The 13,980-nt window shown below is 35.7% G+C and overlaps 1 protein-coding gene across 4 annotated transcripts in view; it reads right to left on the minus strand.

The window, feature by feature from the left end:
• Positions 1 to 30: 30 nt before the first annotated feature.
• Positions 31 to 13,980, minus strand: part of LOC109043088 (rho GTPase-activating protein conundrum) — a 72,560-nt gene continuing 58,610 nt past the window's right edge. For 3 of the 4 annotated variants that reach the window (XM_072306097.1, XM_019060137.2, XM_072306098.1), the window contains 13 exons: positions 12,638 to 12,882; positions 11,182 to 11,312; positions 9,411 to 9,571; positions 8,755 to 8,881; positions 8,176 to 8,329; positions 7,090 to 7,270; positions 5,504 to 5,598; positions 4,571 to 4,820; positions 4,131 to 4,308; positions 3,360 to 3,543; positions 2,602 to 2,771; positions 1,843 to 2,024; positions 31 to 1,007 (listed from right to left, as the gene is read on the minus strand). In XM_072306097.1, the coding sequence (XP_072162198.1) occupies positions 883 to 1,007; positions 1,843 to 2,024; positions 2,602 to 2,771; positions 3,360 to 3,543; positions 4,131 to 4,308; positions 4,571 to 4,820; positions 5,504 to 5,598; positions 7,090 to 7,270; positions 8,176 to 8,329; positions 8,755 to 8,881; positions 9,411 to 9,571; positions 11,182 to 11,312; positions 12,638 to 12,882 (2,183 nt within the window). In that variant the 3' untranslated portion in view covers positions 31 to 882. The remainder of the gene's footprint in view (positions 1,008 to 1,842; positions 2,025 to 2,601; positions 2,772 to 3,359; positions 3,544 to 4,130; positions 4,309 to 4,570; positions 4,821 to 5,503; positions 5,599 to 7,089; positions 7,271 to 8,175; positions 8,330 to 8,754; positions 8,882 to 9,410; positions 9,572 to 11,181; positions 11,313 to 12,637; positions 12,883 to 13,980) is intronic. The other variant, XM_072306099.1, reaches the window with a different exon arrangement.

The raw sequence follows: 13,980 nt of genomic DNA on the forward strand, positions 1-13,980 counted from the left end.
TACTTCAAGGAAAATAAAAATTCAAAACTATTTTAAAAAATTATTCTAAATTTATTTACAATTTTGTTCTATTCTCATCACAAGCTTTACAACTTTTTTTCTACAATTAGATAAATTTAACAAAAATTGTCTCAGACATCAAGTTCATTTTGCTTCCATACAAAATTAAAACCTTCATTCGAGAGAGTTATCTCAAGAAGAATTGCATCATGAGAGAATATGTTCGAGAGTAATTGATTGCACCTTTGAATTCCGCTGAGTTATTTAAGTCAGTTCTAAGAATCCCTTCATTTCACTTAAAAAATGAAAACTGATTTTAGCTTCAGAACAAAAATTACTTATTCTAAATTGTACTATGTAGAATAAAATAAACTCAACAATAACCTTAAAACTAGTAAATTGACTTTTTGATGCAAATTGCAAAAAAAATGGAGCTAGGATAGTGAGCAATACAATTTTTACCTCTATCGCACAATTTTTGCATTTGTAAATAAGTGCTTGGGTAATTCATGGTTCGATCTGGTTTAAGTAGTAAGTGTGGAATGGTGCAATATTGCATTCTCATCTTTCGTCCCAATTGGGAGGCATGATCAGAATTACGTAAAGAAGAATTATCAATGTTACGATTGAGCTACATTGTTAAGTTTGAAAGAATGATTCTGAGGTCCGAATCACAAAGAGGTCCAAAGTTTGTAATCTCTAAATTAATGGAATTACCTAAGTTACATTGAGTAAAAAAGATATCACAAAGTCACTAACAGGCAAAATATACAAATCTCTGACACATGAAAAAAAAAAAAAAATTAAAACATTTACTAAAAAAAGTAATAATACGTACTCACTGATACGTACTCATAAGAAAGGAAAATAGGTAAGACATGATTAATTTTTTAGTGCTAGCAGTTGTTTGTTCCCATTTTTGTGATCGCATCGGAGGTACCATTGAGCATTAGGATTTTCTTGGTAGACTGTGAGCATGTTGGCAGACTGTTCTATGCGGCGTTGACCTGAAATTGGATTAAGTTTGGCATAAATTCTCAGGTTGATTGAGAGATGGTAACAGGTTGGAAGGATGAATTTTAAGACTGTTTCAAAAATTATTCGCTGGGTGCAGAGTCCACTCTTGTTGCAACTAATATACCTTTAGATGAACTCATTTTAGCTGAGCACTTTCCCTTGCACTTATTCTCTTATGAGTCCCTCCCAATAATAAAATTGTATTTAACATTGTTTCCTAAAATTACGAGCTTTAATTCGTTCAGATCTAAGAATGAGTCACACATTTTGCTATGATAATTCCATTACTGATTTTTACCAGTCTGAATTGTTTTGAATTACTGGTCAGTTTCAGTTCAGCCTTACGAAGGCTATCGTTCAAAAATAAAAAAATGTGAGAAATCTATAGAAACTGAGACCGACTAAAAAACCTTCCCAAGGATTTACATGCTATTTGTGAACCACAGAATAAAAAAAAAAAGCAAGGAAATTGCGTCTGCGTACTGCTTCTCCTTCTACAAACGACGAGGGCATGGCCCAATTTGTCAGGCCATCCAGTATCGAGCACAATAAATTATACAAATATTAAAAATCTAAAAGTCCAGCTTCAAATATTTGAAATACAAACATAAAAAATGATATGTTGCTTCAACTTTTAAACCCTGTTTTTGAACCATGGTTCAAAGAAACAGGGTATGATTTTGATCTTGCTGTAGGAATATGCTAGAGAACTTCCCAAATATCACTTGGGAAACATTGGTGCAAAAAAACTTGGTTCCACTTTTTCCTAAAAAAAAAAAAGTTTTTGAAGCAACATTTCTAAATACATTCAAGTTAGGGACGTACCAATATTGCCACCGACTTCGTACAAAAAGTGAGTTGCCAAGGCCATATCTGGATCTGCTGTAGTCAGTAAACAGCTTAAATTCCCGTTGGGAGCAAGCTCGGAGAGAGCTCGAGACTTGATGTCACGACGACCAAGTTTGAAAGGAGTTGAGTCAAATTTCTGAATACCTCGTTCAACTAACCTACAGGACAGAAAATACATAATTAAAATGGTGAGGGATGTGTGTGTGTGTATAATAAAATATCTGACAGTTTCAGTGCTGTTAAAAATTTGAAATTAGTCCGACCGAAGTTCATTTTCCTACACATTAGAAGTCATAAAATTAAGTATGAGCTGTCAATTTGATTTTCCACAGCATTGATTGATCTACAATTAGATTTTTCTAGTTGTCCCCTAAGAGAGGAGAGGATTAGAATAGAATCAAAAACATAGGTATGCGACTCTCTTGACATATCTCTCATGTCAAGTGTTCGAGTGCGAATGTCAAACCCAAACATTTAAAGAGCGATAGGACAAGAAATAATAAATGGCATCATAATCTCTGTAGATCACCAATCTTTCACTGAAGTTATTTCGCTGCTACTTAATTTTATTCTACGTTAGATGCAACTCTTGTATTTCTCAGGGAAATAAAAGGGGTTGTGCTTATTGATAAATTATCTTTTCTTAAATTATTACGCCAGCAAAGGATTGCTATTGTGGTTTCAGAAAATTGACACTTAAAATCAGAACTAAATTGAACAAATCACTATTCTTACTTAAGAACGACATCTCCAGCTGTTGTTGTGTCCGAGAGAACCATCGGCTCTTGAGACAAAAGAAACTGCGGAGCATTCACCCTCACTATGCCTTCTTGGTAATCGACTTCATTGTCAATTTTACGCATGATCCAATCACGGATATCTTTTCTTCCTAGTAGTTTCTTCATCTAAGAGCAAACCAATGAAAATAGATGAAGTAGGTACAAAAATTGGAAACAAATAATTTAGAGCATAAAATCCATTCATCTGTAACGTATACCGTAACCATTTGCATATTTGAAAAATAATTTAAAGCCTGGAAATTGAAGCGTGAAATATAGTGATTCTTGTCATTAAAATACAGACGTTAACCTTGATACAACTACGAACACTATGAATTTCTTTTCAACATTTGGTTGATGGACTTCAGTGTTAAGCTCTCCATTTTATAATTACATCATACTTGTTAACTGTCAAGATTGTGTTTAAAATTGCTAAGTCACTCTCACAGACTTGATGAATGAGAAGAGAGAGGTGAATTATATGTGGGGAACACAGCAGAGCTCTAGGTGCTTTGGAGCCTAAGTTTCAGTTTTAGTACAATCATTACAAATTTAGGACCTAAAATTTTACTAACATAGAACAAGGCATCATTTCAATACGAGTGGCTGGCATTTTTAAAGGTTCCTAAAAATTCACAATTCATATACAAATGTATGTATTCAATGAAAAGAGTATTTTTCGCATTTTAGGGGCTTTGAAAATTGGTAACTTACGGGCTTTTTGTTCTCTTTTAATCGATACCGCAACTGGTCATTGTTATGCCTCAACTGGGCGATGAGAGAAGGAGGGACAACCCATAATGATTCCCCACACTCAAGAAGTTTTTCGGTCAATCGACAACTGACAGCAGCGACTTTAACTTGGGCTTGTAAATCCTCTTTATCCAAGCGTAAGTAACTGAAAAAAAGAACGAAATAAAAAATCTTAACGCAAGAAAACAAATTATTTTACATTAAGGATTCCTCACTTACAAAGCATGAGAGATACATGACATTAGAGAATATCACTGCCTGAGCTATCAATTTACCAAAAATTATGGCTCAAGATTTTGATGGTCTACTGTTTAGCTAACACTGAACAAATCATAAACCATGAATTGTTAAATACCTTCATAATTGGGTGGCATCGGACAAATATTCATAAATCATTCATTCCAGAAATGTTTTTCATCATTTGAAGTATCTTGAATAGTATCAGTAAAAGCACTTTTGGCCAAATATACACAAGTTATGAACTTTGTGAGCACTTCGAGTTGAGCCAAATATTATTTCTAGGAAGTAGTGTTACTCGCCTTTTATTTTTGAAGAGAGAAGTCATTTTACATTTGTATAAATCTCTAACAAGAGGAAAATATTTTCTGCCTCTGCGGGTTAATAGTAGCATATGAAATCAATTGTTCTATTGTTCCTGTGAATTTTTAGGTCAATTTCAAAATAGGTGAGAACCGTTTGGAAAAAATAATAGAACAATGGGAGAAAAAATACCTGGGTGGAAATAAGGATGGAGCAACTATCATGGCAACATTGTGAGCAGACATTTTGTTGGATGCTTGATTGATGATTAACTGAGATAGAAAAGATATTAGTGCCAACAATGTGGCTCGGTTTTCATTTGGTAAAAGAAGCACTAGTAAATTCAATGCTCGGTCGCATTCAGGAACAGCTGAAATTATTGAAGAGAAAAATTAGACATTTTTCAAAAAAAAAGGAAACACACATGATAAGAACATTTTTACAAACAAAAATTACATAGAGAAGAATTAAGAAGTTCTACACAAATTAAAAATGGTCCATTCTTGTGGTTCTTTGCATTCATTCAAAGACATGACTATGTCAGTTGTCAAATAAAAACAAAAGCGCAGTGGAGAAAAATTGCGCGACATTCATATTGTTGCTTAAAATTTAATGTTTACATTTATACTAACCGTGAGACTGGTAAAAGAGATCAATTAATTCGTTGGTAAAAAGAGGCTCAGGGATATCTCGAAGTAATCTCTTCAAAAGAGCCGCCAAATCATGCACCGAACAACTTTGAAGCATTTGTTCTGCCTGCGTTGGCTGAGAATAGAAAACAGCTTCCAATTCTGTGCACAATCGATCCACACGCTGTTTATGAGATGCTACTCTGAGCACTCCTTCTTCTCGGAGCCCTCGCTTTTCTAACTGGTTCAAAATCTGTAAAATTGAGATAGAATGCTTTGAGAACTTGAGTAAGATTAGGTTTGTCATTGAAATTAGGAGTATCTACATAGACAATCTTCAATGCTGTCACCGTTCAGACTCATGAAAGTCAATTCACCAATCAAAACATCTGCTTTTTCATAAAATTTTCAGTTTCCCATATTCTCATGGAGGTGGGATGCTTTAAAATGCACTTTTAGATTTAAAAGCAAGTTAACTCTTTAGGATGATACAACTTAAAACAAAGTTTTTAAACTAAGAAGTCATTATAAAAATTTTAGACGTGCTTTACCTAGGATTTTCCAGAAATTTCAAAGCCTCGCAAAAGGACATTTACTCTAAATTCCCTAATTACACAAGTTACGTCTCATTGCCTGATTTCATCATTGTTTCAATAATTTTTTGCTCTTTTAGACCACAAACCTTAATTATTCACCTGGTTTTAGCTGTAAAATACTATGAATATTGCATTCGATTCCTAATTTTATTCATTTTCAAATTAAAAATTCGTTTTTTTTTATTAGCAGCATTTCCTTACGCAATGTCTAATTCTAATTTGGATGCCTTGGAGACTTTAGAGTTCCACAACCACTAAGGGAAAAGTTAGAAGTTTCAGATTTATGCAAATATTAAGGATTGATACTATATTACCGAGCTAGAATACACATATTTCTTACTTTCTGAAAGACTAATGGCACATTATGAGGTTCACTGGAAATGGCAGCATCTTTTTCTATGAGCGTTTGAAGGGATACACCAAAAATGAGACCATCTGAAATAAAAACAAAGTTACAATTAAACAGAAGTAATTAATCAAAATGGGAACCTATTAAGCAGAGTGAGTCATTCAACTAAAAACTGCAGTTACATTCAAGAAAGATTGAGAGTTTTTTTTTTTTTTTTTTCACAGCTAATCTGATATAAAGTTTTGTTAGCATCAACGTAACCATTCAGAAAATATTTGAGGACTAATATGTAACAATAGCAGTCGCTGACATCCGCCATTTCTAAGGCAAACGCTTTTTTCGAATTCTGGAGCCCCCAAGAATGCCTGTGCAAAGTTTCAGGCTTGCAGCGCAATTTTTCGGCGAGATATGAACTGAAAAGCACGTTATTTGTAGTGAGAATCCACTGTTCTCCCCTGCCGGCGCGACAGGACATTGTGGAGATTCGAACCTACTTGCAATAACTGCCTGCGCACCGACTATGGTCTATAGCTGACACTCAAATTATATGTATCGGGACCGTCTCGCCAGAATTGTTGATTTTTTAACCGATTTTATAATTAGTTCCTTATGTTTGTTGTAGAAGTTACAAACGGTTTAGTTTTTTGTTCAATTTTATTAAATGACTCAGCATTGACTTACTTTTGGTTCATTTCAATCGTTTCACCAGCCTTATCCTTCCTAAAAACTTTGTTTCATACATAAAAAAAACGTTTTCAGTAAAAACAGGGGATGTCACATTTTTTTTCAAATCGCTATTACTCCTTCCATTTTTCACTTACATAGATCTCAAAACGTAAGTTTTTTACAGGAAGGGTTGCTCTTCATGAAAATTTTTATAAGAATTCTCTCGGTTCTACAGGCGGCAAAGTGCAAAGCTTCCAAAACTTCAAACGCGATTTTCTCACAATGTGAAAACTCGACATCCGCTATTGTTACATATGAGTCCGCATTTGCGATTCTTTTCCAGTATGAATCTCTGGCTAAATTTAGAGGAAACAAACCCAAGCTGCGGCATTGGGTCACAAATCTCAGAGATTGAGAAAAATGAGCCGATTCACATTCTATGCAAGTGAAATTTTTAAATTTTTTTTCTCTTGTTTTCTACATAAAGAATATGTAGTTACAATTTCACAAAAATGAAGACAAACCTCCTTAAGAGAACAAAATTTTTAGGAAATTATCTATCAGAGGTCATCTATATCCTATCCATACTTGATTCCCCCTGCAGCCATCATATTAGCAAAGTTTAAGCTATCTTCGGCGAGCAAAAAGTTAAATCTGGTCATATTTGTGATTTTAAATTTTTATAGATATCTAATGACTCACTGAATTGTAAAAAGCACTTTCTCCAAGAGAAATTATCAAAAACATTAATTTTATTTTGTATTTTCTCTTAACTACTGAGGTTGAATTTTGCCCTTTGGAGGGAAAAAGTTAAATCGGAACCACCTCCTTTAGCAAAGAAAAATTAACTTTTTCCCTCCCTTTTTCTTTTCTTCTGTACAGGAAATAAGTACTGAATGAACATTTCAAACCTTCTTTTCTCTTCCTTTTGTGAGGCTTTCTTTTATGAAATCGAATACCAGAACTGTCCAATAAGGCTGTGAGCTCTAGGAAGATAAGGGGTCGTAATTTAACTAAATCGTCTTCTCCTAGAGAGTCGACCCATGTTCTCCCCACCAACATTTCATCTTGTTGATGGTCAATAGGTTGACACTGAAACATAAAAATAATAAAAATATGAACATTTTGGTCACAAAACTGAAAATATTTCTCTTCTACTGAAAGAAAGAAAGAAAACAAAAACTGTGTTGAGCTAGAGATAGAAAATTGTGAGCTTTACGTTCTTCCGAACGTTCCACTAGATTCCCAAATAAAGGGAGCAAAGTTTTAATGTACAATGTTGTGGGATTACATTTTTACTTCATGTGTCTGTGCTGACAATATACAGAAATTTATGAAACTGATACAGACGAGAATCTCTATTGTTTAAGGCACTACACCTAGTTCCAACCGTGCCAATGAGCTGATGACAAAAAGTGGCTGCGTCGCTGCAAACGGCTGACTCACTACCTCTCTAGGTTGGTTCTTTAATGGTCAAGAATCAGTCACTGCAAATACCAATTTACAAAATTGAAATTTGATTTATTCTCTGTCAGATTCCTCTCTTGAATTACCATATATCCATGAATTTACAGTTCTGCAGTTCACTCCTGTGAAAACCAATTGTTCAGGGCAACAGGGACAGATTTCTGGCAAAGATTGGCTAGAATCTCGAGGAGAAAACGTGTTAGAAATGAACGTGTCCAAGAGATCATGGGCGCTGAGGAGACAATTTGTACACATTATCATGTGCAAGCAGATGGTGTGGTATGGGCATGTGCAGAGTGATTGTTGTGTGCTCGGTTGCCGAAAGATGTTTTAGTGAGCTCCTCCAGGTGAACGCCATAGAGTAGGTTTTGCTAAAAGATGGATAAATAGCATCTAAAAAGAGATGGAGAGATGCCAGCTTCCAGAAAATCTCTACCTTCACAGATTCCAGAGGTGGTTTGGTGTCGCGGAGTGCTGTAGTGTGCCGCAAAAGTGACTACAATATACATGCGTAAAATAATTTTAAGTACCTGCGGTTGATTAGTTGATTCCCGATGCTGCCACATTTCTTCAAAACTGAGGCATTCCTGCGATGAGCTGCGAGGTAATGACTCATTGCTACTTCTTCGAGGTTCGTACAAACTTCCATGACTTCTGGAAATATTTACTCTTGGTATATCCAACCTTTAAAATAACAGAACAAAGCGATTATCAGTGATACAGTTTTGGTTCCTGTTTTGTTGAAATTGCAAAAAACTACTTTATAATGCTATTAGAAATTAGAGACTTTACTGGGAAGAATTCCAATTTGCAACAAAAAATTTTTGTGCGGAAAATTGTTAATCCATTTTTAGTGATTTGAATTATACTTTGTTGAATCGTTTGAACTATTTGAAGTTAAAATGTCATGTCAAAATATTATGACTGAAATAGGGCCCTTTGAATTTATCTGATACGTAATTGATTACTTCTGGATCTTCTCACATGCACACTGGCTGGATGAAAATCTTTTTCAATGAAAAATTGTTAAATTAAATTTTGGATTTCAAGATCACAAGGAGACATTATACCACATTTCTCAAAAACCAGAGGAAAAATGTAAAACTCACTCTGAATGACTAGAGTCTGAACTAGTGTCATGAGACGAGAGAGTGGCAGCACCATGGCTTCTTTCCAGTAACGGATATCCTCGTACAGATCCGATTCGATGATAACCCAACATTGTGATACCCTCTGCTGTTCACATTGAAATAAATTTGTAGTCATTAGAAGCATAAAGAATTCATGTTGAGAACAATAATAAATAAATCAAAATTATGTATAGCACGTATATGAATACCAGGAATGGTTTTAAGTATCGCATTATTAGTACTGGCATTGTCTGGTACGGTCATGTCAATAGGATGACGGAAGAGAGGCTGCCAAAATAGATGCTTGACTGGGTTCCTCCTGGGAGGAGACAAAGGGGACGCCCAGTGAGAGGGTGGCGACAGGGGGTGTTAAATGAGATGAGGGTGTGTCAACTCCCTGTTGACCTATGGGAAGACCGAGTTTTGTGATGATAAGGCGTCGCAAAGCGCCAGAGAGTGCTATAAAAGCGACTCATGTATGTATGTATTATTAGTACTTAATTTCATTACAACTAATAATGGACATAGATTACTGAAAAGAAATAGAAGTCTTGAACATCTATTAGTTACTGATGTCTTTCTTTGAAGTTTGAGGGGATGATACTAAAAAAGAGGGTAACATAAAATTTAATTACCAGTCTCTGATGCGACAATATCGGAGCCATTTTTGCTTGCCCTGCGGAAAAGTTCACGACTGGAAAGAATAGGGGCACTTGGCAATCGTCGCACATCCCTTGATTCATTTCTGCAAACTCCATTCTCAAAAATTTGCACAAAACTTGGTGAAGTGACGGGCCTGAAAAATGTATCAAATTAAACTTACTTGAAAAGGACAATTTTTACCTTTTATGGTATCAAAATTTATCAAGTGACATAAGAGTGCACTGTGTTATCAGCCTGTTAGCACTAGTCTAAATTAACATTTTAAGATGCATTTTGATTTTTCACTTCTAACGAACATTTTTTGCAAACTGAAAGTGGGGCAATACCTGAAAGTACCTACCTATTTTTGAAAATTGTGATAAGTTCCTCATACTGTTATCAATACTGTATGACACACTGTTCTTCAATCAATATGAGCTGATAATTGATGAAGAATGAACCTCAAATTTTAGGATTGAACAGCTATTATGGCATCAAAGTTCGGAAAAAAATTTGTAAAAATACCTTCAGTTAGACTTTGTTGTGCTTAGTTCTGGAGAGCCACTTGGAGATAAGCACATTTGTCATACTAACTATTATTTTTAAGTTTCGACGGAGTGCACAGTCAAAATAAAAATTGAAAACAACCAATGAAATTCTGACGCTTAAGCAGCTTGCTTTTATCTCTATTCCACTGAGAGTAAACTTGAAAATTTCAAGATCATTTTGTGTCGACTAACATAAAGATTAGTAATCTGCGTGCGTGCTTCACAATTATAATATATTCATAGCATGAATGTTCGTGCGAAGTGTTTCACTTTGCACAAAGATTAATTTCATAGTCGATTCAGTTTAAAAAGAAAGCACATCATAAAAATTATAAAGATGTTATTGATTATTTATGAACGTAAATTATGAAATAAGAAAGTATTTCGAGCTAATTAGAATGATACAATTTGCATGAGTAAGTTACTTCATAATTGTTGGGTATGTAAAGGTGGAAATTAATCAACATATTAAGTAGATATCAAAAAAAATGTATTGAAAATGATTATTCAATCCGATTTCATTTTTATGTCAATTAAGTAATAGATATCTTGTTTTGAATTGAAGAATTTGTTTGTAGAGGGGCGTCTTCGAAAAATAAGTATTCGTTTTCAGAAAAATTCATTTGAAGCTTCGAGAAAATGGCTTTGTACATTTTTTAAATATAATTCCGCATAGGAGGATGAACATGAAAACATGCCGGAGTGTTTCCAAGGGTGCCCTGATGCGTAAAATTGATTTTCCAATCAAAGACCAATTTTGCAATACACCCCTCTACAGACAAACTCCTCTTTTTTAATCGCTTTGACCTATTAAAAAAGAAATCTTTTTTTGTAGGTAAAATTTTGCTTCTTTGAAAACTTTTGCAAAATACTTGAAAGTAAAATTGAATCGGGACGTGTGAAAACCGCTAGTGTCCATTTTCCCAATCTTCAGTTTTTTTGAGTTGATAATACCTACTTTTCGGAATTGAATGCAGCCACAAAAGTAGTGTTAACACTCGTCTCCTGGTTACTTTAATCCCAAAACGAGTCCTTTCATCACTTTTATGGTTGTATCAACTCTTTAAAAGTATTATCAACTCAAAAAAACTGAAGACTAGAAAAATGGACATTAGCGGTTTTCGCACGTCCCGATTCAATTAACTTATACATAAGTATAAATCTGTGTAAGTATAAAATAATTTTCCGCACGATAAACATTGTGAAGGAGACTTACGATTCTGTCACAGGATCTGGGTACATGATGCAGGGAACATTGGTAGATGACCATGACAGAGGAGGACTGGGAGGACTTGAATCTAAAGAATCTGGTGTTGCGCTCCTTGATCTGGAACTCGTGCTACAGTTCTGTCGAGAAAATAGAAATGAAAAAATATGAGACTCAAGCAAAACAAGTTCCTGGACCCAGTACTAAAGTGACTTCTTACTTTCTTCATTGTATTTTCAACACTTCATTACTACTTCATAAAATACGTCAAATTCGACAGTCTAGACAAGTGAAATGGATTTGGAGGTGAGAAAAATGGATTTTGAGTTTTATTCTTTTGTATGACCCATTGTAAAAAACAAACTTCGAATTCCTTTTTTGCAGACATCAGATTTTTGGAGAAATGCTTCTACAAGGTGATCCAAAAGTCCCGCACCTATACTACCGTGCTAAGGAAGAACGCCGTATGAACCTTTAGGCGTTGCAAAATTTCCTTAGGTAAATTACGAATTTTCGGGAATATTTTTAAATATTTTTATTCCAATTATTCAGATATTTTTCAGATAATTTTATTCGCAATTTTACCTAAGGCTCTTGAAAAATTCTCGGAAAAATATTCATAACTCTCCTCAAAACTTAACATTTTATCGAAGGAAATTTGGTAACTCTCGCATGTTCATACAGCGTTTTCCCTTAGCACGGCAGTATAGCACCAGGTTTTCAGGATTAACATTTTCGGGAGTCTGATAATCCATTACCTTTGGTTTGGATGGACACAAAAAATTTCAAGTTTCTACCTCAATCTGTACAGAAGGTGAACGGATGATGCCGGGTACTCTACCGTGCTAAGGAAAAACGCCGTATGAGCCTTCAGACGTTGCCATGTTGCCTTCAGTAAAAAAAATATTTACGGGAAAATTTTTGAATAATTCTCCTCCAATTTTTCAGGTAATTCTGTTCACAATTTTCTCTCAAACCTCGAGAAATTTCAAGAAAAAATGGACCGCGTTATACAGAAAGAAACCAAGCCACATCAGGTATTGCCAAATTTAATCGGGCGATTTAATTTTTTACATGAAAACGGTTGTGCGGAATTTTGTGCAAATTTTAATAAATTTTCTCCATAATACAAAGCAAATTCCTTAAAATTTTCAAAGCAATCCGCACGAAAGTTCTCTCGTAAAAAATGAAATTTCCCTGTTGAATTTGGCAATAGCTGATGTGGCTTGGTTCCTTTCTGTTTAACGCGGTCCAAATATGCATAACTTTCCTCAACAATAGACATTTTATGGAAGGAAAGGCAACTCTCGAATGTTCATACGGCGTTCTTCTTTAGCATGGCAGTACTGGTAGTGTAGGTCTTTTGAATCGTACCTACTGTATACAATACGAGCTTAAAACCACCCTTGTCTCAATTTTGTTGCGTATTTTGCATGGTTCTTAGTGGCTGGCGGTAATATCTCACCTCGACATCTTTAAAAACTGCCCGAATATCGGGCTTCTTGTGACGGGCGCGGTACTGGCGTCCTCTTTGGCGGACGGTGTGGTTGAGGGAGCGGACCCTTCTGCGGACGGCCTCGGCCTGTTGCGAGTTGAGCAAGCGGACGGCAGGGTCCAGCTCGCTGTCGGCGATCTCCTGGCCCCGCCGGTAGGCCTGCGTCAGGTACGACAGTCCAGCTGCGTCCAGCCATTCAGCCTCTTGTTCGCCTTCTGAAACACAAAACGAGACACCGTCACAACACCATCCACCTTACTCACATCCAGGCACATGATAGATATTCCAGCTTTTCAAACCTAGGATCAAGGGCTTACCAAAGATTTCCGATGGAGAATTTGCGGGTGTCCATTGCGCTGGTCAAAGAATCACGTTTTGGTAGTATAAAGTTATAGATTGACAAGAAATAATAAGATTAGACCGAACGCCTGATTCTTACGTCGAGTGTGAATGCAGATGTCACCCCTCGAAAAACACAGCGTGTGACGTCATTCACCGCGGTCGTGCATGCCATGGTTTCTTGGGAAGGCTAAAAACTTTCTGCATCCCTGGATTGAGCTTCCAAGAAAATGATCGCGAAAATATTCTGCTCACATCAAAGCTTGGATTTTTTCCCTGGCATTTTTTGGGGGCTTTATACTCCAACTTCCCACGCAAAGAGATGCACCATTGCACATTGGGGATCCAAGACAAATGAAAACTCACGCTCTTTCAGTGTAACAAATCGATCGCCAGTCGGGAAAAATCAAGCAAAATAGAATTTTGCATCGAAGCCGTCGTTTTTTTTTTCGAGTTCAAAGGAAACCAGTGAAGCATTCTGTCGTGCTGAGTAAAAACGCAGAGGGAGCATTAGAATGTTGCTAAATTCCCTCTCGGGGAATATTTATTTTTGAGGAAAGTTATGAATATTTCTCCTTGAACTTTTCAGACTTTTTAGATCAAAGCACGGACGAAATCCAATGAAAAATTGGCAGAGAAATATTCACAAATTTTCCAAAAATTTTGTGATTCATTAGAGGAAATTCGGCGACGCCTGATGGCTCATATGGCGTTCTTCCTCAGCACGACAGCATTGCACGATAAGAATCTCTCGGCGCACAGTGAATCGAGTCAATTAGAGAGGTCGGACATGAAATTTTTGACTAAAACTGCAAAGTTCGACGTTTATTTCGTCACATTTTCAATTTCAAGGGGTGCTAATAGAAGAAAATTTCACGAGGAAACCAATGGAACCATTTTCAGAACCTCAACATTTTATATAAACGCAGTTACAAGAATTTAAAATGTCCAAATTATGTCTGGTCTCTCTTATT

The sequence above is a fragment of the Bemisia tabaci genome, chromosome 1 (genome assembly GCF_918797505.1).
Source record: "Bemisia tabaci chromosome 1, PGI_BMITA_v3".
In the NCBI taxonomy this organism is placed as follows: Eukaryota; Metazoa; Arthropoda; class Insecta; order Hemiptera; family Aleyrodidae; genus Bemisia; species Bemisia tabaci.